General features: G+C 45.9%; 1 protein-coding gene across 2 annotated transcripts in view; it reads right to left on the bottom strand.

Annotated features, from left to right (window-relative positions):
• Positions 1–2,831: 2,831 nt before the first annotated feature.
• LOC112251286 (neurturin) overlaps positions 2,832–26,125 on the bottom strand; it is a 38,828-nt gene continuing 15,534 nt past the window's right edge. For both annotated transcript variants that reach the window (XM_024422198.2, XM_024422197.2), the window contains exons 2-4: positions 13,737–13,798; positions 10,847–11,054; positions 2,832–5,623 (exon numbers count right to left, since the gene is read on the bottom strand). In XM_024422198.2, the coding sequence (XP_024277966.1) occupies positions 5,202–5,623; positions 10,847–11,054; positions 13,737–13,790 (684 nt within the window). In that variant the 5' untranslated portion in view covers positions 13,791–13,798 and the 3' untranslated portion in view covers positions 2,832–5,201. The remainder of the gene's footprint in view (positions 5,624–10,846; positions 11,055–13,736; positions 13,799–26,125) is intronic.

Raw genomic sequence — 26,125 nt, 5'->3', positions numbered from 1 at the left:
AAGAGTTATTGATGAATGAACTCAGATCTGCATTCAGTCCTGGGCAATTCCATGGTCACAGAGTGATGCTGAATTTTTCACTTTAAAATGTATGTCAAACAAAAATCAATGATTGCAAAGTTGAACAAACCATACAGCTCTATGCACAAGGACTACTTTTACCAGTTTCCACTGAATATTTCACAAAAAAAACATTTACTTGAAGAACTGTGCAGATGCACATTTTGGTAACAGAATGACGGTTTGTGCTGTTTGTGCCGTCATTCAAATCAAATCAAATCAAATTTTATTTGTCACATACACATGGTTAGCAGATGTTAATGCGAGTGTAGCGAAATGCTTGTGCTTCTAGTTCCGACAATGCAGTAATAACGAACAAGTAATCTAACTAACAATTCCAAAAAACTACTGTCTTATACACAGTGTAAGGGGATAAAAAATATATACATAAGGATATATGAATGAGTGATGGTACAGATAGGCACACATAGGCAAGATACAGTAGATGATATCGAGTACAGTATATACATATGAGATGAGTATGTAAACCAAGTGGCATAGTTGAAGTGGCTAGTGATACATGTATTACATAAGGATGCAGTCGATGATATAGAGTACAGTATCTACGTATGCATATGAGATGAATAATGTAGGGTAAGTAACATTATATAAGGTAGCATTGTTTAAAGTGGCTAGTGATATATTTACATCATTTCCCATCAATTCCCATTATTAAAGTGGCTGGAGTAGAGTCAGTGTCATTGACAGTGTGTTGGCAGTAGCCACTCAATGTTAGTGGTGGGCAGGTAGTTTGCCCCCGGTGATGCGTTGTGCAGACCTCACTACCCTCTGGAGAGCCTTACGGTTGAGGGCGGTGCAGTTGCCATACCAGGCGGTGATACAGCCCGCCAGGATGCTCTCGATTGTGCATCTGTAGAAGTTTGTGAGTGCTTTTGGTGACAAGCCGAATTTCTTGAGCCTCCTGAGGTTGAAGAGGCGCTGCTGCGCCTTCCTCACGATGCTGTCTGTGTGAGTGGACCAATTCAGTTTGTCTGTGATGTGTATGCCGAGGAACTTAAAACTTGCTACCCTCTCCACTACTGTTCCATCGATGTGGATGGGGGGTGTTCCCTCTGCTGTTTCCTGAAGTCCACAATCATCTCCTTAGTTTTGTTGACGTTGAGTGTGAGGTTATTTTCCTGACACCACACTCCGAGGGCCCTCACCTCCTCCCTGTAGGCCGTCTCGTCGTTGTTGGTAATCAAGCCTACCACTGTTGTGTCGTCCGCAAACTTGATGATTGAGTTGGAGGCGTGCATGGCCACGCAGTCGTGGGTGAACAGGGAGTACAGGAGAGGGCTCAGAACGCACCCTTGTGGGGCCCCAGTGTTGAGGATCAGCGGGGAGGAGATGTTGTTGCCTACCCTCACCACCTGGGGGCGGCCCGTCAGGAAGTCCAGTACCCAGTTGCACAGGGCGGGGTCGAGACCCAGGGTCTCGAGCTTGATGACGAGCTTGGAGGGTTCTATGGTGTAGATTCTGTTACCAAACTTTGCATCTGCACTGTTCTTCCTTAATTAAAAGCCATTAGTAACAACTACTTATAAATAGTTATGATTACAGTCACAAACATTCTTTGATTAACCTCTGCCTATTGCAGATGTACCATATATGACCTTTGTGTATTTCTATCTTAAAGCACATTTTTATCAGGGGTATGGTTAAGTCGGGTGTATGTAAAACAAGGACAGGAGATACATTTTCACGTGTAAAGAAGCTTTATTCTTTTAAGAGAAGTACAACAATAGCATCCATGAGACCTTTCAGACATGACAGTAACACAATAATAATAATAACAAGAATAACAATGCACTACCATGTCATTATAATATGAATACGTCTTTATTGTCTTCGTTAAACACTGGATAATAAGGTTGTTTTAATAACAGGTAAATGTATGGAACTACAACAAGGTCCCATGAACAGAAGTAGGCCTAGTGCTGTGTCTGACTTAAAAGGGAAAATTCAACATTTTTCAACTTTATATTCATCATCTCCAGCACCTCCTCAACATCAACATATGTGAAAATGGTGCGTTTATATGTTTTGTACTAAAAAAAAAGATGGAGAAAGATAAGTGTTTCTAATGACATCAACCAGTTCGTCGACAATTAGTAGAAAATGCCTACTCACAATTGGTCAAAATCACACAATCCACACCGATGATGTCATTGGAAACACTTATCTACCCCTATCCTTTTACTACAAAACATAGAAATGCACCATTTTCACATATGTTGATGTTGGGGTGATGCTGGAGGTGATGAATACGAAGTTGAAAAATTGTGAAGATTCCCTTTAAGCCTAATTTATAACCTACACAAGTAAACAATCAAAGAATGCAATTAACTATGCAAGAGGTAATCCTACATACTTGCGTCGAGTTCCAAATTGCGGGGCTGCACACGTTTGCATATTTTTGCGACAGAACAATGCAGGATTGCCATTTTGCATAGCTAATTGTGGATGTGTACTTGTGTAGGGTATGAATTGGGTTTTAGAGCAACATCTAAAAAGGGAACAGAGGTGTTTGGTCTCTGATACCAGGGTGCCAGGGACTAACACTCATCTCTTGGCAAGGTTCTCTGGCAACAAATGTGACTGACAGAGCTAGTGGAGGAGTCTACACCAGGTTAAATTAGATTGTTTTCTATCAGTGTATCTGGTTCATATAAACATGTAGTGGATATACCTACATGCACTGTTTTGAAAGTTAAATCCCTCCTTGTCTGCCTCTCTCTCTGTGTGTGTGTGTGTGTGTGTGTGTGTGGGGGGGGGGGGCATTCTTGCTCTTTCCACAGAGAAGACAATAGTAAGAGAAAATAAAGCATACATGGCCACTTCATCAATTATAAACATCTGATATTTGTAACAAGTGTATCACATAAAATTACAATAAATAAATAATTTAAATGTAATAAATACTTTCCCTAATGTACAATTCGGCGATGATGAGATGCATGGCATCTAACAGGGAAGTTAAGTTTGGACCTAAACAATGGGTGAAGGCCCCATGTTTGCAGATTAAATGCACACCAGATGCTGCAGCTTAATATAACCACAAACTGTACATATACTGAAGGCAGAATAAAGACCAGTTATCATCTGTGTACACACTTTGCCAGTCCCTAAACATATTTCTGTGAACAACTAGCAAACACAAAATCTCTGTATGTGTTACGGTTGAAGCACATGGTTAAAATGGAATAGAAACCTCTCTCAGTACATGTTTTGGTTAAACTTTAGTAGGCCTACCATTGGTGGTGGGATCTGGGTAGGAAACACAGATTGAGACAATGAATGACATCATGGATATAATAACAATGTATAGATACATCTTTCAATAGACTCTTGATTGTTGATTATTGTGAATACAAACACTTCTTGAAAGATTGATCATAACATTTCTATAATAAACAATAGTTCTCCAGATGATATCTAACTATAAAGAGATTGAGGAGATATGTCTTTCAGCTAATGTAAAACATAACAGCATGATCCTGAGAACTAGGCACAATGTACACAATGCACATAGCCTACTACAAACAGATGAACATTTCTTTATGAAAATCTACTGTACAAACTCCAACAGTTGAACAAAAATAATGCTTCACTTCTATTTTCTTAACACCACTTGATATGAATATATGTTTCTCAACACCTACACTGTCGCTTAACCATCAACAATCTAAAGAACACAGAGAGAGGGAGCTACAGTTTATACAATACTTTATAAATACATAAATATACTATAATGCAATATGTGGGATACATTAGTTCGTAAACTTTCCCCTTGTTTTTATATACTGTATCTACAGTACATTATGTCTTATTCTCTCTGCTGTATGTCTCCATTTCAATGGTCAGGTGTGGAGAGGCAGCCAATCAGAATACATTATGTACATATGGGGTCCACTCAAACGTTCCTTCAACACAGATGCAACAGAGTGGTGTCAATGAAGAGTTCTGTTTGTCCATAAGAAACATAACATAGATAAATTATGCAATATGAGATATTTACAGTATACTATCATGGTACAAAGTATGATAAGCACATTCTGAATAACAGTTGTCAATATGCTCAATTATCTTTGTAATCCAAAAAGTTAAATTGACAGCGGTGAAGTGCCACGTTCAGAGCTGAAAATAAACCCTGTGATGAAAGCTGTGTGTCAGGCAGCATGAGGTATGGCTGGGCCATGACTGACCTTGGCCCTGTGATGGCATCCTACAACACACTGTTTATAGACATGTACAGTAAACAAGTTGGGCCAAGCTACAAACAAGTGCTTCAGATTCTGCTAGACTTTACAGTTAAATCTAAGTAGGTACAGTTGATACCGTTTTGGTATTGTTCTCAAAGCATGCATGAGTTACTAAAGTAAGAGTAGATGATTCCTATCACTAAGCACACAACTGAATGCCATGATGAAACACTTGGAGATGGGAGATGTACTACGGTTGGCTCAAAGCTACCTTGCTATGACCAATCCCTATGTGGATGAGCTGCCATTGAAGAAGGAAACATAAAAATGCATTACATCTCATAGTTATTTTGGTCTTATTGGAGAGCCTTCGAAACCAAAAAACTTAACTTCTTAATATTTCTTCACAAGTATTTGTTCTTCAAACTGTTTGCCCTCTTTACGGTCAGGTGCCATGTAACCCAAAATGCTCATCTTCTGGTTCAGAGTTAAGGTCCAATGGTCCAAGGCTTTTGCTTCACCATCTCCTCTTTTTTGACATAACCAAAGGCACCTTGCTGTCAGCACAGGGAGGGAGACAACCAGTCCTAACCACCCCAGTCCCTGCCCAGGAACTCCATTCCTCACCAGTCTCCAGAGCCGTGAATCCTGGGCTCTGACCGAGGATGTAACTCCTCTGTTAAACATAGGGATTTGATAGGCTGTATCTCTATCTTGCATCCGTGCTTTCCCTACCCGAGAAGACTGGTTAATCCAAAGTGGATGCACGTCAGGATGAAACCCAGCCGTTGGGCCAAGGCTTCGGTCCAGGCTCTGATCCACCATTTATGCCCAACACGCCCACAGTGAAGGCATCTTAGCCACTTCCTCTCTTCACCCTGGAGTTTCTTTATGCATGTGTGTTCTGCAGGTAGACTTCCTTTTACTCCCTGGCCGTCACCCCACACAGCTACAGTTAGCCGCTGACAGCCACTTGATGGTCTGCCATATAGTCTGGGCATCCATGAAGGAGACAGTCTCGTAGCGGGTTGGCCGGCAGCAGGGGTGGGCGCTCACCTTCCTGCTGGGGATACTCTCGTTCTCCATCAGGGCCTTAAGGGCCAGGTCGTAGTTCTTACGGGAGCTCGAGCACGTCCCCACACAGTACTTAAACAGGATGATCTCATCCGAGTCAAAGCCCAGGCCCAGGTCTCTGACACGCATCTCCTTCTTCTCCATGCGGCAGTCCCGGCTGCTGTTCTTGGGCTTTTTGCTTTTCTTGCGAGAGCCTCTACGGGAGGGTTCGGGGTCTGGGTCTGGAGATGAGCGTTGCCACCTGCTCGGATAGTCCTCTCCGTCGCCCTCAAGACCTGGGTTCTCTACAGGAGAAAGGACACAAGGAGACACATTATGAGACAGACAGAGAGGCTAGGTGAATGAAATGGTGATGCAATGACCTCTCTATATAGCACTTTATGTGTTTGTTTGAATTACTAACCTTTTCCACAACATTCATAGGTACAAAGTGTTTCTTGTGTGAGAATTTAAGGAAATATAAGTCAATGAGAGAGTATGAAATTAGCCCTTTGGATTTTGGTGTAGGTGAGTGACATAATACCGAAAGCAAGTAATATCTCTAAACCTGTGAACTCCGCAAGTAGATCCAAAAAATGGTGCCTGAGTAAAGCAACCATAATCTGTGAACTTCTCACAGTCTCGCTGGTTGAGAGCCACTGAGTACAGTGTAGGGTAGGTACTGCTGCAGCCTGTTGTGTGTGTCTGTGCTGTAGCTTGAGGTGTGTGTGTGTGTGTGTGTGTGTGTGTGTGTGTGTGTGTGTGTGTGTGTGTGTGTGTGTTGGTTCTTCTATCCTTGTGGGGACCAAAAATCCCCAAAAGTCCCCACAAGGATAGTAAAACAAGGAACATTTTCCCACATGGGGACATGTCACACATCCCCATGAGGACAAAGGCTATTTTAAGCTTAGGGGTTAGGTTTAGGGTTGGGGTTACAATTAGGCTTAAGGTAAGGGTTAGTGGTTAGGGTTAGGTTTAGGTTAGGGTTACAGGTTAAGATGAGGAAAAAAATAGGTATTTGTCACGTTCGTTAAAAGGATTGGACCAAGGCGCAGCGTGGTATGTGTACATTCTTATTTATTAACTGAATGAACACTGAACAAACAAAATAACAAAACGAACTGTGAAGCTATACAAATGAGTGCTGACAGGCAACTACACATAGACGAGATCCCACAAACACCAAAGGGAAATGGCTACCTAAATATGATCCCCAATCAGAGACAATGATAAACTGCTGTCTGATTGGGAACCATATCAGGCCAACATAGAATTACAAAACCCCCCTAGACCTACAAAACCCTCGCCGGAGGCTCCGGACCGGGCACCGTCGCCGGAGACCCCGGACCGTCGCCGGAGACCCCGGACCCTATGTGGAGTTTCCAGACTGTGGACCGTCGGTGGAGGTTCCGGACTGTGGACCGTCGGTGGAGGTTCCGGACTGTGGACCGTCGGTGGAGGTTCCGGACTGTGGACCGTCGGTGGAGGTTCCGGACTGTGAAACGTCGTTGGAGGTTCCGGACTGTGAAACGTTGTTGGAGGTTCTGGACTGGGAACTGTCGCTAGAAGCTCTGGACTGGGAACTGTCACCGGCGAGCTCTGGACTGTGGAGTCGCACTGGAGGTCTGATGCGTGGTGCCGGCACTGGTAGTACCGGGCTGGTGACACGCACCTCAGGGCGAGTGCGGAGAGGAGGCACAGGACGTACTGGACTGTGGATGCGCACTGGAGACCTGATGCGTGGGACTGGTACAGGTGGCACCGGACTGATGACACGCACCTCAGGGCGAGTGCGGAGAGGAGGCACAGGACTTACTGGACTGTGGAAGTGGTGTACTGGAGACCAGGAGCGCTGAGCCGGCACCATCTGTCCTGACTGGATGCCCATTCTAGCCCGGGAAATGCGAGTAGCTGGAATAGAGCGCACCGGGCTATGAATGCGAACTGGAGACACCGTGTGCATCACTGCGTAACACGGTGTCTGACCAGTCACACGCTCCCCATGGTAAGCATAAGGAGTTGGCTCAGGTCTCCAACCTGACTCAGCCAATCTCCCCGTGTGCCCCCCCAAAAATTGGGGTTGCCTTACTCCTCGTAATATCGCCATTCCGCTTTCGCTGCCTCAATTTCTTCCTAAGGACGGCGATACTCCCCCGCCTGCATCCAGGGTCCTGCTCCATCCAGGATCTCTTCCCAGGTCCATTCCTCCTGAACACGCTGCTTGGTCCTTTGTTGGTGGGATCTTCTGTCACGTTCGTTATAAGGATCCGACCAAGGCGCAGCGTGGTATGCGTATATTCTTATTTATTAACTGAATGAACACTGAACAAACTAACAAAATAACAAACCAAACCGTGAAGCTATACAAACGAGTGCTGACAGGCAACTACACATAGACAAGATCCCACAAACACCACAGGGAAATGGCTACCTAAATATGATCTCCAATCAGAGACAACGATAAACAGCTGTCTGATTGGGAACCATATCAGGCCAACATAGAATTACAAAAACCCCTAGACCTACAAAACCCTAGACAATACAAAACAAGCGTACACACCCGTCACATCCTGACCTAAACAAAATATAAAGAAAACAGAGATCTTTCAGGTCAGGGCGTGACAGTATTTGAATGGAAATACAGTTTAGGTCCTCTCCAGGATAGAAGAACATAACATGTGTGTGTGTACATGTGTGCACATGAATAGTCTAGTGGGGGAGCTAGAACAGAGCATGTGTGGTTAAATTAAAAGCAGATAGGGCTGGTGTTGAAACCGGGAGTGGAATTCCTCCTGTTATCAGCTGAATGGTGCAAAGTGTACTGTAACAATGTAGGGTGATTACCACCGGAGGAGAGGAGGGAGAGTAGGAGCGGCTGGCTGGTCTCCAACAGGAGAAGTAATGTTGCTCTGTGTGAGTTATTAGTTATTTCAAAGGGAGATTTACCTTCCATAAACTTACTGAAGCCCATCAGTATGTATGATGCATGAACACATTGAAGGTTTTTACTTCATAGGCGTAACATAGCACAGGCATTAGAGCTGTTTTAACATTCTTCTGACCTGAGAATGGTTATGCACTGCACAGTTGAAGTTTTGTAGGTCTACTCTGAGTCCTTAATGCGCTCATATGTCTTGGTAATGGGTTTTCTGGGGAGAACGTTTTCTTTCAGTGTATGAGCTGATGCATAGAGAATTACAATAACACAAGTCAGGTCATGTTGTGTTGTTTACGAAAATGAAAAAATTGAATTTGAATAAAAATGTTCCTCCGGCAAAACAAGAACAAGGGAGCTGGTAGTCTAGCCATGTTAAAACACGCCACAAGGGTTTAAAATAATTTCATACAATTATAGAAATATTCCACAAGCTTTAGGGAACCACTTCCGACACTGTTGCTTCAAAGACTCTCTAAAAATCGGCTTCACAAGTGATTTCGCATGTTTGTTTGTTTTTTTGTTTTTTTTTGGGGGGGGGGTGTATACAAAGAGTCAATAAAGAAGCACAAACAATATAAACCAAAAGATATGTACTCATATACAATATCTTGAAACTATCTTGCCCTCTGACACCTGTGTATTCTTGACAGAGTTCAAGTTTATTGTCACATGTGCACAAGTACATTGAAATGCTTACAGTACCAGTCAAAAGTTTGCACAAACCTACTCATTCCATGGTTTTCTTTATTTGACTATTTTCTACATTGTAGAATTGTGAAGACATCAAAACTATGAAATAACACATATGGAATCATGTAGTAACCAAAAAAGTGTTAAACAAATAAAATAATAAAAAATTATATTTCAGATTCTTCAAAGTAGCCACCCTTTGCCTTGATGACAGCTTTGCACACTCTTGGTCTTGCTGAAGTTGAGGGTGAGGTTGTTGTCCTAGCACCACACTTCCAAGTCTCATCACTGCTGGTGATCAGGCCGACCACTATCGTGTCATCAGCAAACTTAATGATGGAGTTGGAGTAGTGTGTGGCCACACAGTCATGGGTGACCAAGGAGTACAAGAGGGGACTAAGCACACACCCCTGAGAGACCCCAGTGTTGATGGTCAGCGTGGAGATGTTGTTGCCTACTCTTACCACCTGGGGTCGGCCTGTCAGGAAGTCCAGGATCCAGTGGAGTGTAATTGAAATTGGGTAGTCTGGATTCGTTCGGGCGGTGTGCAAATTGGAGTGGGTTCAAGGTGTCTGGGATGATGGTATTGATATGTGCCATGACCAGCCTTTCAAAGCACTTCATTATTAGAGATGTGAGTGCTACTGGGCGGTAATCATTGTGGCAGGAGACCTTAGAGTTTTTGGGAACAGGAATAATGGTAGTCAGCTTGAAGCATGTGTGTGTTACAGACCGGGACAAGGAGATGGTTGAAAATGTCAGTGAAGATGCCTGCTAGCTGGTTTGCACATACCTCGAGGACTGGAATACTGTCTGGCCCTGCGTCCTTACGAGTGTTGACCCGCTTAAAAACCTTACTCACGTCAGCCGTTGGCGAGGGAGATCGCCCAGTCCTCCGGATTAGCGGGGGCCCTCACGCAGGGCTCTGTGTTGTTTTTGTTGAAGCGTGCATAAAAAGCATCGAGTTCGTCTGGTAGAAAGCATAGTTGGGCAGATCACAGCTAGGGCTTCCTTTGTAGTCCGTAATGTACTGTAGCCCCTGCCACATGCGCCAAGCATCGGAGCTGGTATAATAGGATTCCACCTTGTTCCAATATGGTCCTTTTGCCTGTTTGATGTCTCTGCAGAGGTCGTAGTGGAATTTGCTGTACGCGTTTGTGTCCTCAGCCATAGCCTCAGGGTTGGCTGCGATAGCCCTGTGATTGGTAACTCAGAGGTCAGTGGAGATCCATCCACACAGACCCAGGACATAACATGTACAGCAACCTGCTGCATTGAAAACTACCAGAAGTTCTAGTAGCCATAAGGGAGTGATGTACTGCCTCCCAAAGGGCACCCTATTCCCTATGTAGTGCACTACTTTTTACCAGGGCCCATAGGGATTCCTACAGGGCTCTGGTTACAAGTATTGCACTATACAGGGAATTGGGTGCCATATGGGACACAGGCATTCTCTTGTTTTATGGCCATTACCTTTCAAGGCATTAGCTTCAGATGTATTAATTGTTGTTCTCAGAGAGACAGCTTGACAGCTCTAAAACTGACTTGATTATGGTTACAGTACACAGAATGATGTAGAATAGGATAAAGAATGTGCCTCTCCATCTAATAAAAACTCCGGACAGAGATGAACATGCAGGGCTGGGTATGTACTGTTAGATGGCTCCCACACAGCAATCAGAGACCTTGATATACAGTAATGTTACATGCTTTCCCATGGTGCACTGGGGGGTCTTCTGCTCCAGATAATTTGGCTGCATCCCAAATAACACCCTTTCCCTACTGTAGTGCACGCTTTTTGACCAGGGCCCATTGCCTTTTTATGTGATGTGGTTTGTGTGACAGCATCCAGTATTTGACCCCTGTCTGAGGTCGTGGAGTGTTCTGAGGAAGTACTAACCGAAAAGACTAGGCCAGGAGGCCTGGCCATGGCCGCCCCTCTTCTCTTCCAGCTGGTGGACCTCTGGGTAGTGGTCTGGGAGCCAGGTCCCAGCGGTGGTGGTCCTCTCCTGGGCTTGGAGCTGCTCAGTGTGGGCCTCCTTTGTGTCCTCCTCAGAGAACACCCCCTCTATCAGGGTCAGCAGAGAGGCTACCACCCACAGCATCATCTGGGAGGGAGAGAGTACATTTCACTACAACATTAGAATTACTACACCCATTACAACACATTCATCCACAGACAGGGCAAATCAAGTCTGACATTTTAATAGTATTTTTAAACATTGAATACTCTATAAATTCTCAGCAACAAAAGTGATCAAAGTGAGTGATCAAATTAAGATCCTACATCTGTAGTATTACACCCATTACAACACATTCATCCACAGCATTAAGAGGAGCAGGGATACAGTATATACTGCATCATTAGAACTACTACTCCCATTACAACACATTCACCCACAGCATCATATATAGGACAGACAAGGTTACAAGGCACTACAGAACTTACTGCAGTTACTAGAGCCATTTCAAAATATTCAACAAACTGATTGATTGAAGTTCAACAAAGGCAGAGAAATATAGAAATGACACATACATGATGTTGAATAAATAAACATTGTAAAATAATCAACATAGAGCAGACAAATTAAATATAGCATAAATAAACATACAAACACAGAATCATTCTGTAAACATAACAACAGAGATAAAACAGTGGCTGCAAAATATAAAACCTGTGAGCCATACCAACCACAGCTGGTGATAATGTCACCACAAGCAAAACAACTCACAGCAAGGCCAACACTCAGTCTAACATTTTTGAGAAAGAGATACATTGTATATGGATTTATCTTGCTTCTGAAGCTAAGCAGGGTTGGTCCTGGTCAGTTCCTGGATGGTAGACCAGATGCTGCTGGAAGTGGTGTTGGAGGGCCAGTAGGAGGCACTCTTTCCTCTGGTCTAAAAAATATCCCAATGCCCCAGGGCAGTGATTGGGGACACTACCCTGTGTAGGGTGCTGTCTTTCGGATGGGACGTTAAACGGGTGTCCTGACTCTCTGAGGTCATTAAAGATCCCATGGCACTTATTGTAAGAGTAGGGGTGTTAACCCCTGTATCCTGGCTAAATTCCCAATCTGGCCCTCAAACCATCATGGTCACCTAATAATCCCCAGTTTACAATTGGTTTATTAATCCCCCCCCTCTCCCCTGTAACTATTCCCCAGGTCGTTGCTGCAAATGAGAACGTGTTCTCAGTCAATTTACCTGGTAAAATAACGGATAAATAAAAAATAAATAAAAAAATCTGGCTTGCAAGTCACAGAAGGCAGGTTTATCTCTATGACAGCAGGCAACAACCACAAAAAGTTGCTTCGCTGGTTACCAAACATCTCTCCTGTCATCATTTTGTTGTTTTCTTGACTTCTTGTATGCACAGCAATAATTGGCTCTTGGGAATGAATACCACTTATTGAATTGAGTTGGTTACAGAATACAACGCCGTGGTGGGTGGTGGCCCCTGCCCTGTCAAGGCATGCCCTGCCTGTTGTCCATTTGCATTTGATTTGGTCATTGTATGTTACATAATCCCTGTGAAGTTGTGGGACTCCAAGCTGTTGTAGGTAAGGTGATCCGGATGCCTATCCTTACTGTCCCATCACCATCAAGCCCCCAGCCTCTAGCACATAGCCGCCAGCCCTCTAGTCTGACATGGAGACACTCCCTCCCTGGTCAGGCCTCACTAACCAGGCCTAGGGCCCACTGGAACAGCCCTGGATTCAAATACTATTTGAAATTATTTTGAATAGTTCAGCTGTACTTGATTGAGCTTACGTGTTGCAATGGAACCAATTGTAAAGTCCTAAAAGTGAAAACCTTGCCCACTTTGCACTCCAGGTAGGCTAACCAACAGCTCAAAAATATTTTAAATAGTATTTGCTGGACAGTCCACTGACAGGCCTGTGGGCCGGCTTTGGACAACACCTACCTCTTTAATTACTTAATTGACAGCCGACACCCCTCCAGGGCCCAGGAGGATAATGTTTCAAAGGCACTTATAAAATGAGTTTCTCTGGAGGCAGCAGCTGTATGTCTGTCAGGCCAGTACAAAGGCCCAGATCAGATTGGCTGTTTAGTGGAAACTGGCAAGGCTGAAACATATACCACTACAGACTACACTACGGTTAAATCAAATCAAATTTAATTTGTCACATGCGCCGAATACAACAGGTGTCAGTAGACCTTACAGTGAAATGCTTGCTTACAAGCCCTTCCCCAACAATGCAGTTTTAAGAAAATACAAACATGTAAAAGTAAAAGATAAGAATAACAAATAATTAAAGAGCAGCAATAAATAACAATAGCGAGACTATATACAGGGGGTACTGGTACATAGTAAATGTGTGGGGGCACAGGTGTCGAGTAGTACAGTATCTACATGTAGGTAGAGTTATTAAAGTGACTATGCATAGATGATAACAGAGAGTAGTAGCCTCGTGGGAGGGGGGGCTGTGCTCAGCCCCCTCCTGTACTCCCTGGGGCAATAGTCTGGGTAGCCATTTGATTAGCTGTTCAGGAGTCTTATGGCTTGGGGGTAGAAGCTGTTTAGAAGCCTCTTGGACCTAGACTTGGCGGTCCGGTACCGCTTTCCGTGCGGTAGCAGAGAGAACAGTCTATGACTAGGGTAGCTGGAGTCTTTGACAACAAAACAGGCTGTCAGGAAGCAAGCAAGCCCTCTGCCCGCTTTTCATTATTTCACTGACAAGGTTTTAAACATGTTAATGGCTGTTGAGATTTTAAGGTGATGTGTTGCTGTTTGTTTGTTCTTGTTGTTATAATGGTACACTCACCTTCCAGTTCCTCAGGTGATATTTGGCAGTTGACACTTCCTGCCTCTTCCACATTTTTCCATCTGTAAAAAATAAAATATTGTCTGTTGAACAATCACTACATTATGTTTTTTGGATAATGCATTTCCATTACCCCCTTCACATGCCTACTTTCACACTTCACAGGTTAGTTTTCCTTTGTAGTTTTATAGTTTGTCAGTTACTTAATAAATATTTTTTGTTACTCCTTAACTGCCAATGCATGGACTCCCTTGCCTGTCACCATCTAAGAGCCAGGATGTGACACTATTGAAGAAAGGAGCACATGGTCTTGAGATCATTCATGGCCACATCAATTTGGTCTTTAACTTGTCATGGTCTCAACTCAATGTGTCTGGATCTTGGGACCAATGTCATGGTATAAATCTTAGTCTTGGTCATGGATATTATGTTAGTCTTTGAATTACAAACCATAGGCATCCAAATTTGAAGAAGACAAAGCTCTCTGATGATTGGCTGATCACACCCCAACCCATAGGAATCCCCACCCAGTTGACTACTTGTAATGTACCCATGCTAAGGACTATTAAACTATTAGTCCTAGTCCTATTCAACGCTGTTCTGAAACCACACTTCAAGATTGTTTTGATCACGTGGACTGGAACTTGTTCCGGGTAGTCTCAGAGAATAATATCGACGTATATGCTGATTCGGTGAGTGAGTTTATAAGGAAGTGTATTGGAGATGTTGTACCAACTGTGACTATTAAAACCTACCCTAACCAGAAACCGTGGATAGATGGTGGCATTCGCACAAAACTAAAAGCGCGAACAACAGCATTTAACCTTGGAAAGGTGACTAGGAATATGGCCAAATACAAACAGTGGAGTGACTCCCTTTGCAAGGCAATCAAACAAGCGAAATGTCAGTATAGAGACAAAGTAGAGTCGCAATTCAATGGCTCAGACACGAGATGTATGTGGCAGGGTCTACAGACAATCAGGGACCACAATAGGAAAACCAGCCACGTCACGGACACCGACGTCTTGCTTTCAGACAAACTTATCACCTTCTTTGACCATTTTGAGGATAATACAGTGCCACCATCGCAGCCCGCTACCAAGGTCTGTGGGCTCTCGTTCTCCATGGCCGACGTGAGTAAGACATTTAAACGTGTTATCCTTCGCAAGGCTGCTGGCCTTAGCCGCGTCCTCAGAGCAGACCAGCTGGCTCGAGTGTTTACGGACAAATTCAATTGTTCCCTATCCTGCTGTCCCCATATGTTTCAAGACGGCCACCATTGTTCCTGTATCCAAGAAAGCAAAGGTAACTGAATTAAATGACTATCGCCCCTTAACACTCACTTCTGTCATCATGAAGTGCTTTGAGAGACAAGTAAAGTGGAGGTGATATGATCCTTGACTAGTTACCCTAGAACCACTTCAATTTGCTTACCGCTCTAATATGTTCATTGACTATAGCTCAGCATTCAACACCATAGTACCCTTCAAGCTCATAAAGCTTCAGGCCCTGGGTCTCAACCCCGCCCAGTACAATTAGGTACTGGACTTCCTGACAGGCCGCCCCCAGATAGTGAAGGTAGGAAACAACACCTCAACTTCGCTGATCCTTAAGGATGCGTGCTCAGCCCCCTCCTGTACTCCCTGTTCACCCATGACTGCATGGTCATGCATGTATCCAACTAAACGACGCAACAGTAGTGGGGCTTGATTACCAACAACGACGAGACAGCCTACAGGGAGGAGGTGAGGGCACTCGGAGTGTAGTGTCAGGAAAACAACCTCTCACTCAACATCAACAAAACAAAGGAGATGATCATGGACTTCAGGAAAGAGCAGAGGGAGCACCCCCCTATGCCGTTTGCACAACGCATCACCGGGGGCAATCTACCTGCCCTCCAGGACACCTACAGCACCCGATGTCACAGGAAGGCCGAAAAGATCAAAGACAACAACCACCCGAGCAACTGCCTGTTCACCCCGCTACCAACCAGAAGGCGAGGTCAGTACAGGTGCATCAAAGCTGGGACCAAGAGACTGAAAAACAGCTTCTATCTCAGGGCCATCAGACTGTTTAACAGCCATCACCTACATACAGACTTTAAATCATTGGCCACTTTAATAAATGGATCACTAGTCACTTTAATAATGCCACTTTAATAATAATAATAATAATATCTTGTATCACTAATCTCATATATACAGTGGGGCAAAAAAGTATTTAGTCAGCCACCAATTGTGCATGTTCTCCCACTTAAAAAGATGAGAGGCCTGTCATTTTCATCATAGGTACACTTCAACTATGACAGACAAAATGAGAAAAAAAATCCAGAAAATCACATTGTAGGACTTTTAATTAATTTCCAAATTATGGTGGAAAGTAAGTATTTGGTCACCTACAAACAAGCAAGATTTCTGGCTCTCACAGACCTGTAACTTCTCATTTAAGAGGCTCCGCTTGTCCTCCACTCGTTACCTGTATTAATGGCACCTGTTTGAACTTGTTATCAGTATAAAAGACACCTGTCCACAACCTCAAACTGTCACACTCTAAACTCCACTATGGCCAAGACCAAAGAGCTGTCAAAGGACACCAGAAACAAACTTGTAGACCTGCACCAGGCTGGGAAGACTGAATCTGCAATAGGCAATAGGTTTGAAGAAATCACCTGTGGGAGCAATTATTAGGAAATGGAAGACATACAAGACCACTGATAATCTCCCTCGATCTGGGGCTCCACGCAAGATCTCACCCTGTGGGGTCAAAATGATCACAAAAACGGTGAGCAAAAATCCCAGAACCACACCTAGTGAATGACCTGCAGAGAGCTGGGACCAAAGTAACAAAGCCTACCATCAGTAACACACTACGCCGCCAGGGACTCAAATCCTGCAGTGCCAGACGTGTCCCCCTGCTTAAGCCAGTACATGTCCAGGCCCGTCTGTAGTTTGCTAGAGAGCATTTGGATGATCCAGAAGAAGATTGGGAGAATGTCATATGGTCAGATGAAACCAAAATATAACTTTTTGGTAAAAACTCAACTCGTCGTGTATGGAGGACAAAGAATGCTGAGTTGCATCCAAAGGAGCGCCACGAGGAGCGCGCAGGATTTCGCTTTGGACTTCCGGACACTGACCGCCAGCGTGGGATGGAGCGACAAGGTCCTGAACGATCACTAGAGGTGCAGTCTGCGCGAGGATGTCCATCGGGAGTTGGCCTGCCGAGACACCACCCTCACGTTGGACCAGCTGGTGGACCTGTCCATCCGACTGGACAACTTGCTGGCCACCTGCGGATTATCCGGATCGGGGCCAGTCAGTTCCATCCCCCAGCACCTCCAATCCGACGCCCATGGAGCTGGGAGGTGCTGCGCTTAGGGCGACCGGAGGAGGGTCATTCCCTGCACCATCTGTGGCCACACAGGGCACACTGCTGGTCGGTGCTGAGGGGGTTTCTCAGGGAGTCGAGGCAGCAGGCAGGGCACTATCGTGTCACCCCAGATGAGTCGGCACCAGGCTCACCCAGAGCCCCCTGTTGCTCAAATGTATGTTTTTATTACATTTCCTGAGTGTTCCCCGCATTCCAAGCATAAGGCGCTAGTAGATTCAGGCACAGCTGGGAATTTTATTGACTGTTCATTTGCCCATAGTTTAGGGACCCTCCTTCTTCCTGTGGATATGCCTTCCCTGTGCATGCCCTAGATAGTCGACCATTAGGGTCAGGGCTGATTAGGGAGGCCACCGCTCCACTAGACATGGTTACGCAGGAGAGTCATGGGGAGAGAATCTGTCTCTTCCTTATTGATTCTCCTGCGTTTCCCATGGTGCTGGGCCTACACTGGTTGGCCTGTCATGGCCCCACTATTTCGTGGCAACAGAGGGCTCTCAAGGGGTGGTCATGAGAGTGCTCAGGGAGGTGTGTAGGGGTTTCCATCGGTGCGACTACGGTGGAAAATCTAGACCAGGTCTCCAACGTGCACATCCCCTCAGAATATGCCGATTTGGCACTCGCCTTCTGTAAGAAGAGGGCGACTCAATTACCACCCCATCGACGGGGGGATTGTACGATAAATCTCCTGGTAGACGCAGCACTTCTCAGGAGTCACGTGTATCCTCTGTCACAGGAGGAGACGGCGGCTATGGAAATATGTCTCCGAATCCCTGGGGCAGGGATACAGGCCCTCCACTTCACCTGCCTCCTCAAGTTTCTTTTTTGTGAAGAAGAAGGATGGAGGTCTGCGCCTGTGTATTGACTATCGAGGTATCATTCAGATCACTGTGAGGTACAGCTACCCGCTGCCTCTCATCGCCAGTGCGATCGAGTCAATGCACAGGGCACGCTTCTTCACAAAATTGGATCTCAGGAGCGCTTACAACCTGGTGCGTGTCCGGGAGGGGGACAAGTGGAAGACGGCCTTTAGTGCCACCTCAGGGCACTATGAGTACCTCGTCATGGTACTCCTTCCAGGCCTTTGTTGACGAGATTTTCCAGGACCTGCACGGGCAGGGTGTAGTGGTGTATATCGACAACATTCTGATATACTCCGCTACACGAGCCGAGCATGTATCCCTGGTGCGCAGGGTGCTTGGTCGAGTGTTGGAGCATGACCTGTACGTCAAGTCTGAGAAATGTCTGTTCTTCCAACAGTCCGTCTCCTTCCTAGGGTACCGCATTTCCACTTCAGGGGTGGAGATGGAGAGTGACCGCATTTCAGCCGTGCGTAATTGGCCGACTCCCACCACGGTAAAGGAAGGGCAGCGGTTTCTAGGGTTTGCCAACTACTACCAGAGTTTTATCCGGGGTTTTGGTCAGGTAGCAAATCAAATCAAATTTATTTATATAGCCCTTCGTACATCAGCTGATATCTCAAAGCGCTGTACAGAAACCCAGCCTAAAACCACTAGCAGTTCCCATTACCTCACTGATGAAGGGGGGACCTGTGCGGCTGCAGTGTTCGGCTGAGGCGGACAGGGCATTTGGTCACCTGAAGGCTCTGTTTACCTCGGCTCCCGTGCTGGCTCATCCGGATCCCTCTTTGGAGTTCATAGTGGAGGTGGACGCGTCTGAGGCTGGGATAGGAGCTGTGCTCTCTCAGCGCTCGGGCACGCCACCAAAGCACCGCCCCTGTGCTTTCTTTTCGAAGAGGCTCAGCCCGGCGGAGCGAAACTATGATGTGGGAGACAGGGAGCTGTTGGCTGTTGTCAAGGCTCTGAAGATGTATAGACATTGGCTTGAGGGGGCTAAACACCCTTTTCTCATCTGGACTGACCAGCGCAATCTGAGTACATCTGGGCGGCGAGGAGACTGAACCCTCGCCAGGCAAGGTAGGTCATGTTCTTTAACAGTTTTGTTTTCACTCTGTCCTACAACCAGGTCCCCAGAACGCTAAGGCAGACGCACTGTCCCGGATGTATAACACAGAGGAGCGGTCCATGGATCACACTCGCATACTTCCGGCCTCTTGCCTGGTGGCACCGGTGGTGTGGGAGCTGGACGCGGACATCGAGCAGGCGTTACGCACAGAGCCCACTCCCCCCCAGTGTCCAGCTGGGCACCTTTACATTCCGTCTGCTGTCCGTGACCGTTTGAGCTATTGGGCCCACACGTCACCCTCCTCTGGTCACCCTGGCATTGGTCGGACGGTGCGTTGCCTTAGAGGGAAGTACTGGTGGTCCACCTTGGCCAAGGATGTGAGGGTTTATGTTTCCTCCTGCTCGGTGTGCACCCAGTGCAAGGCTCCCAGGCACCTGCCCAGAGGGAAGTTACAACCCCTACCCGTTCCACAACGGCCGTGGTCGCACCTGTCGGTGGACTTCCTGACGGATCTTCCTCCCTCACAGGGCAACACCACGATCCTGGTCGTTGTGGATCGGTTTTCTAAATCCTGCCGTCTCCTCCCTTTGCCTGGTCTCCCTACGGCCCTACAGACTGCGGAGGCCCTGTTCACTCAAGTCTTACGGCACTACGAGGTGCCTGAGGACATAGTCTCTGATCGGGGTCCCCAGTTCAGGTCCAGGGTCAGGAGAGCATTCATGGAGTGTCTGGGGGTCTCGGTTAGCCTCACCTCAGGTTTTCACCCCGAGAGTAATGGATGTGGGTAGGTTTCTGCGGTCATTTTGCCTGGACCGGCCGGGGGAGTGGGCGGGGTTCATCCCCTGGGCAGAGATGGCCCAAAACTCACTCCGCTCTCCTCCACTAAACTCTCCCCTTTCCAGTGCGTACTGGGGTATCAGCCGGTTCTGGCACCTTGGCATCAGAGCCTGATCGAAGCTCCTGCGGTGGACGAATGGTTTAAGCACTCGGAGGAGACCTGGGACGCCACCCATGTGCACCTGCAACAGGCCGTGAGGCGGCAGAAGGCGAGCACCGACCGCCACCGCAGTGAGGCCCCGGTGTTCGCACTGGGGGACTGGGTCTGGCTCTCGACCCGAAACCTGCCCCTCCGCCTGCCCTGCCGGAAGCTGGGTCCGCGGTTTGTGGGGCCATTCAAAGTCCTGAGGAGACTAAATGAGGTATGCTACAGGTTACAGCTTCCCCCAGATTACCGTATTAATCCCTCGTTCCATGTGTCTCTCCTCAGGCCGGTGGTGGCTGGTCCACTCCAGGAGTCTGAGATTAGGGAGGTTCCTCCGCCCCCTCTGGACATCGAGGGGGGCCCGGGCTATGCTGTTCGAACCATTCTGGACTCGAGGCGTCCAGAATGGTCGAGGAGTGGGAGGGGTACGGTCCGGAGGAGAGATGCTGGGTGCAGGTGTAGGACGTCTTGGACCCTTCGTTGCTGCGGGAGTTCCACCGTTTCCATCCGGATCGCCCTGCGCCTCGCCCTCCGGGTCGTCCCAGAGGTCGGTGTCGGTGCGCTGCTGGAGCCGCGCATCAAGGGGGGGTACTGTCACAACTTCCGCCGAAGTAGGTCCCTCTCCTTGTTCGGGCGGCGTTCGGCGGTCGACATCACTGGCCTTCTATCCATCGCCGATCCAATTTTAATTTTCCATTTGTTTTGACTTTGTCTTACACACCTGGTTTCAATTCCCCAATTACTTGTTCATTATTTAACCCTCTGTTCCCCCATGTTTGTTTGTGAGTAATTGTTTATTGTATTGTATTGCGGTCTGTATTTGTGGGCTTGTATTAATACGACGTGTATTGTTATATTATTGAGTAAAATTGCTTTCATTACTCATATCTGTTGTCCTGTGCCTGACTCATCTCACCAGCTACACATAGATGCATTACAATGGAATTTGTGTTTCCCTCAATAGGAGTGCCTTGTTGTCACGCCCTGACCTTAAAAATGTTCTCTATGTCTCTATTTGGTTTGGTCAGGGTGTGATTTGGGTTGGGTATTCTATGTTTGGCCGGGTAGGGTTCTCAATCAGAGACAGCTGTCTATCGTTGTCTCTGATTGAGAACCATACTTAGGTAGCCCTTTTCCCACCTGTCTTTGTGGGAAGTTGACTTTGTTTATGACACATAGCCTTTAGCATCACGGTTTGTTTTGTAGTGTTTATTGTTCAGCGTCTTTTCTAAATAAAATAATATGTACACTCACCACGCTACACCTTGGTCCAGTTCTTTCAACGGCCGTGACACTTGTCCCATGCTGCAGGGCCAAGGTTCATAGCCAGAAACAGAGAGGAGATGTCAAGTGGAGAGGTGAGAAAGAGGTCTGCTGTCAACCTCAACATGTTTGTGACAGTCTGCCAAGGAGAGGATCTGGAGCTGTCGTTCACAGCTAGTTTGTGTCGCTGGGCTGGTTCCTATCTCAGCTTGACCAGGCAAGAGTACATGATGCCCTCATGATACTCTGATGAAGACAGCTTGGCTGTCGAAACGTTGGTAATTACATTTTTGCATCGGAGCTCCTAGAGTGTGTGGCTCTCTTTTATTTTCAAGTTTACTCCGCTAGCCAGCACCTCGTCTTAATAGGTGTGCGTTTCTTTTTCTTCTAAAGAGTACATGATGCGCTTCACTGGGCTTAATCAGGACAGAAAATATATGTTGTTGTTGTGGCTGAGGGTTGGGTTAGTGAGCATGGATCTTGCATTCTAGTCCAGTGTCTCCTCTCTCAATTCTTGCCTGTATTGTCTGGAAGAGTTCTTGTTCATTTTCAGCTGTCACTGTTCAGAACAAGATACGGTTGGAGGTAGTTCTGAGAAGACAGTCGTTCCTGCATACAGCCTAGCCTGCTCAAAACAATGAGGTCCTGGGTAGGACTCAATCTCAATAAAACATACCTTGTAAAACAGGAATATTTGCTTTACCATTTAATTGCTTAAAAGGGTCCTTGATTTAATCATCCATGTGTTTTATCAATAAAACAACTGGTGAGTCTGACTTGAATTTCAATCCCATTTATGTCCTATAATCAGATTACAGAATAAAGTACTTTACATTACATTGCAGGCAGTACTTGGACCATGAAGACAGCCACAAGGTTCACACTAAACACGTAAGTGTGACTTGAATTTCCTAGCAAGGCAGATACAAAAGGTGACAAACATAAAGAATCTAAAAGGAGCACCTTTCTTCCCCGATGACAGTATAAATAACCAAATAAGTCAACAATAAAGCCGTCTCTGCTTTATCTCAGTTAAAAAAATCCCTGTTATGACTGTAGGTTTCTAAAAATATCCCTGACTGGCCTTCCCTGGCAGACAAAGCCTTGACAGTGCTTCCTGATTGCAGGTTGGATGACAGGCATGACCTGGTAGGTTAGGAGAAGACCAGGCTCCCATTACACCACACCAGTTAGCCTCGCCAGCCCGGCCGCCACAACCCTTACCCAGGGAATCAGCTAATCAATAGTTGCCCAGTAAACTGGGATACTACTATTACAACCACAAGCTACATGACTAGGACAAACAAGAGAAGGTATGTGTCCCAAATAGCACCTTATGCCCTATATAGTGCCCTACTTTTGACCAAAACGCTATGGCATTTGGGACGCAGTTGAGGGTTTTCTAATAGAGTTAAAATGGTACAGTGACTATTTAGCTTGGCAGGAAGAGGAAGCCAGGCTTTTAGATCATCGTAACCCTGTGCATACTTAATCATGGTGGTTAAGTGTTGGTCTAACACTCTGGCCCATAAAGGGAGCATAGAATCTGTAGGTTACAGTCAAGTGGGGAAGATTTAGTTGAAACTGATGGACTCATCATGATGGAACTGTGTGTGTGTGTTGCCTGTATGCGAGTCCATATCTGAGGTGTGGATGAGCTCATTAGAATACTTGAATTGTCTTTGCCCACAAACAGTGCAGATGTCAGGTCAGGCTCGTAGCATTCCACACCAATAGAGAATTTACACAGGCTTACATGAGAGAAGCAGAGAGAGCTCTTCAACCACATATGGGCACAGTGAGCAAGTCAGACCAAGCCGCACCATCCCAGACCCAGTGTGCGTTCCAAATGGCACTCTATTCCCTACACAGTGCACTGCTTTTGACCAGTAGTGCACTAGAATTAGCATGGTCTATGGTCAAAAGTAGTGTACTATAAAGGGAATAAGGTGCAATTTGGAACGCAGTCCCAGCTCCATCAGGCTGAAATGTGGCCGGACCTCTGGAGGTCAAGAAAAAGTTGGACTGCTGCACTGTGACCCAACAACCCTTCACACCCTCAGATTCATCACAATAGAGCAGGAGAAAGGAGGGAGATCACCACAATAGAGCAGGAGAAAAGAGGGAGACCATCACAATAGAGCAGGACAAAGGAGGGAGACCACAATAGAGCAGGAGAAAAGAGACCATCACAATAGAGCAAGAGAAAGGAGGGAGATCATCACAATAGAGCAGGAGAAAGGAGGGAGACCGTCACAATAGAGCAGGAGAAAGGAGGTAAAACATCACAATAGAGCAGGAGAAAGGAAGTAGAACATCACAATAGAGCAGGAGAAAGGAGGGAGACCATCACAGTAGAAAGGAGGTAGAACATCACAATAGAGCAGGAGAAAAGAGGGAGACCATCACAATAGAGCAGGAGAAAGGAGGGAGACCACAATAGAGCAGGAGAAAAGAGACCATCACAATAGAGCAAGAGAAAGGAGGGAGATCATCACAATAGAGCAGGAGAAAGGAGGGAGACCATCACAATAGAGCAGGAGAAAGGAGGTAAAACATCACAATAGAGCAGGAGAAAGGAAGTAGAACATCACAATAGAGCAGGAGAAAGGAGGGAGACCATCACAGTAGAAAGGAGGTAGAACATCACAATAGAGCAGGAGAAAGGAGGGAGACCACCACAATAGAGCAGGAGAAAGGAGGGAGACCGTCACAATAGAGCAGGAGAAAGGAGGGAGGCCGTCACAATAGAGCAGGAGAAAGGAGGGAGACAAACTAAACCATGACACAGTGAAATTTTGCAGTCAATGATTACACAACGCAACGTCCACACCTGTAAAATGAGAAGCTTATCATGGATTCGATTACACATGGATTCAATTGTTCCACTTCCAGCTGCTACTGCTTACACATCCTTAGCCCATCACTCTGTCACTTGGTATAGTCTACCTCAGATCTGTTTAGACAGACAGACACTAACCCTTTCTGAGGATGTTGGATCCAGAACAGGGAACCCTTGGATCTCCAAAAGTGTCAAAATTATAAGGAAACAAATGAATGAATGAATGGACATGACATTACTGAATCAAGTGTAAAAATCCATCACCCTACTGAAGAAACGATCCCGTATGTAACTTGTATTGTTTCTCTGACAAAATATGTCTTTGTGTTTACAGCTTAGATAGAGAGACAATGTGAAGTATGCTGAGAACAACTATGGGGAATGTGATGCTGCGTCACTAGACTGCTAGCCTGGATCCCAGATCCGTTTCTGCTGTCTTTCCAACTACTATGGTGATTGTCATGCCAAACATGAAGGTCATGGCTAAACAGCACAAACAGATCTGGGACCAGGCTATCAGGCAGGGGGCTCTATGATTCATCCTCTAGTATTCATCATCATTACTACAGATGTTGGATCGTAATTTGATCACCCAGTTACAGGAGAACGTTCCTGCAATGCAGGACACTTTGAACTTGTAGAGTATTTGAGGTTTAATCCTTAAGAGTCTATTGATGCACCCGTGCATCAGTCTAAGTAACATAATAAAAAATCTCCATCAAAATCCCTCAGTTTAAACTAGAGATATCAGTTTTTTTTTTGCATGGGCTGCATCCACCTATGTCAGCCTTCCACATCTGCGGTGGAAGGTGTCTGAGCTACAGCGGTGTTTGTCAGACCAGGAGACATCCCGAAAATTGGTCTTCTCACAAAAACGTCTGTAGCGTCTCCTGTTTGTTCCACGACGCCCCCCCAAAAAACAGTTAATATTCTTGATCACCCCAAAAAATTGGGGAGCTGATCCACCTGACCTGTGTTGATTGACAGTTTGCTGGTCCAATCAAAGGGCCAAGTATGCGTTTCACTAGCCAATCTGTTGCACGTTTTTTTCCAAGGGGCGATGCTACGTCTACTGTGTCTGGCTGCGTGAAGAATAAGTACTAAGTAATAAGAATCTATGCCACAAAATAAGTGACGAAACATTACAAAACCTGGCCAGATCATTTCAAGTCATCGGTCTCAAGTCCAAGTCAAGTCTGAAGTTATTTTATTTTCTAACAAGTCGAGTCTCAAGCCATCAAATTTGTGAATTGAGTCAGACTCGAGTCCAAATCATGTGACTCGAGTCCACAACTGCTACAAGTTTGCATTTCCTGCTGTGCAGGAAAATTCTCTGTGACAACAGAGATCAAATTAAGATAGTACATCTGTACACATACTCCTCCAAATCCTATTTTTCAGCAAATGTACACACATATGCAAGTCTTCCTCAGATTTAAATATAGAAATGTAGCTACAATGCATAGGCCTACAGTATACGCAGATTATGCACCCTTCAGAATATAAAAATTGTAACACTATCAGGCAGCACATGATTCAGAGCTGACGGGAGGTGCTTGAGTTTGGACATGGTTCACAACGGATTGGACATGGTTGACCACAGATTAGGCCTGTTATGGTTAGAATGTCAATTAGCTGGCTATTCTTAATCTGGCCTGCCACTCTGAATGGAGACATGTCAAAACAGGCCTTTTCCCTGGGCCGTAGAGGACCTTAGCCTGGCTGCCTGGACTGAACTGTCACGGAGGGCCAGTTTCCTTTCAGACTGGGAAAAGTAGAGCCACTGGCAGGGAAAACACTAGCAACCGCTAAACATACCTGAGGACCTGTTGTGATGCTCAAATCAGATGGAACAACAATACTGCAGCTACCTCACTCTTTTAACAATAAAGTATGTTTGAGGTGAACTTCTATTGCCCTCCCAAGAGTTGCTGAGTATTTTACATCTTTATGATGCTCAAGTGGCAAACTTTGTGTGTGACCTACTAT

Source organism: Oncorhynchus tshawytscha, linkage group LG05 (genome assembly GCF_018296145.1).
Source record: "Oncorhynchus tshawytscha isolate Ot180627B linkage group LG05, Otsh_v2.0, whole genome shotgun sequence".
NCBI lineage: Eukaryota > Metazoa > Chordata > Actinopteri > Salmoniformes > Salmonidae > Oncorhynchus > Oncorhynchus tshawytscha.
The sequence above is the reverse complement of the archived record's forward strand: the minus strand, read 5'-3'. Positions and strand labels throughout refer to the sequence as shown.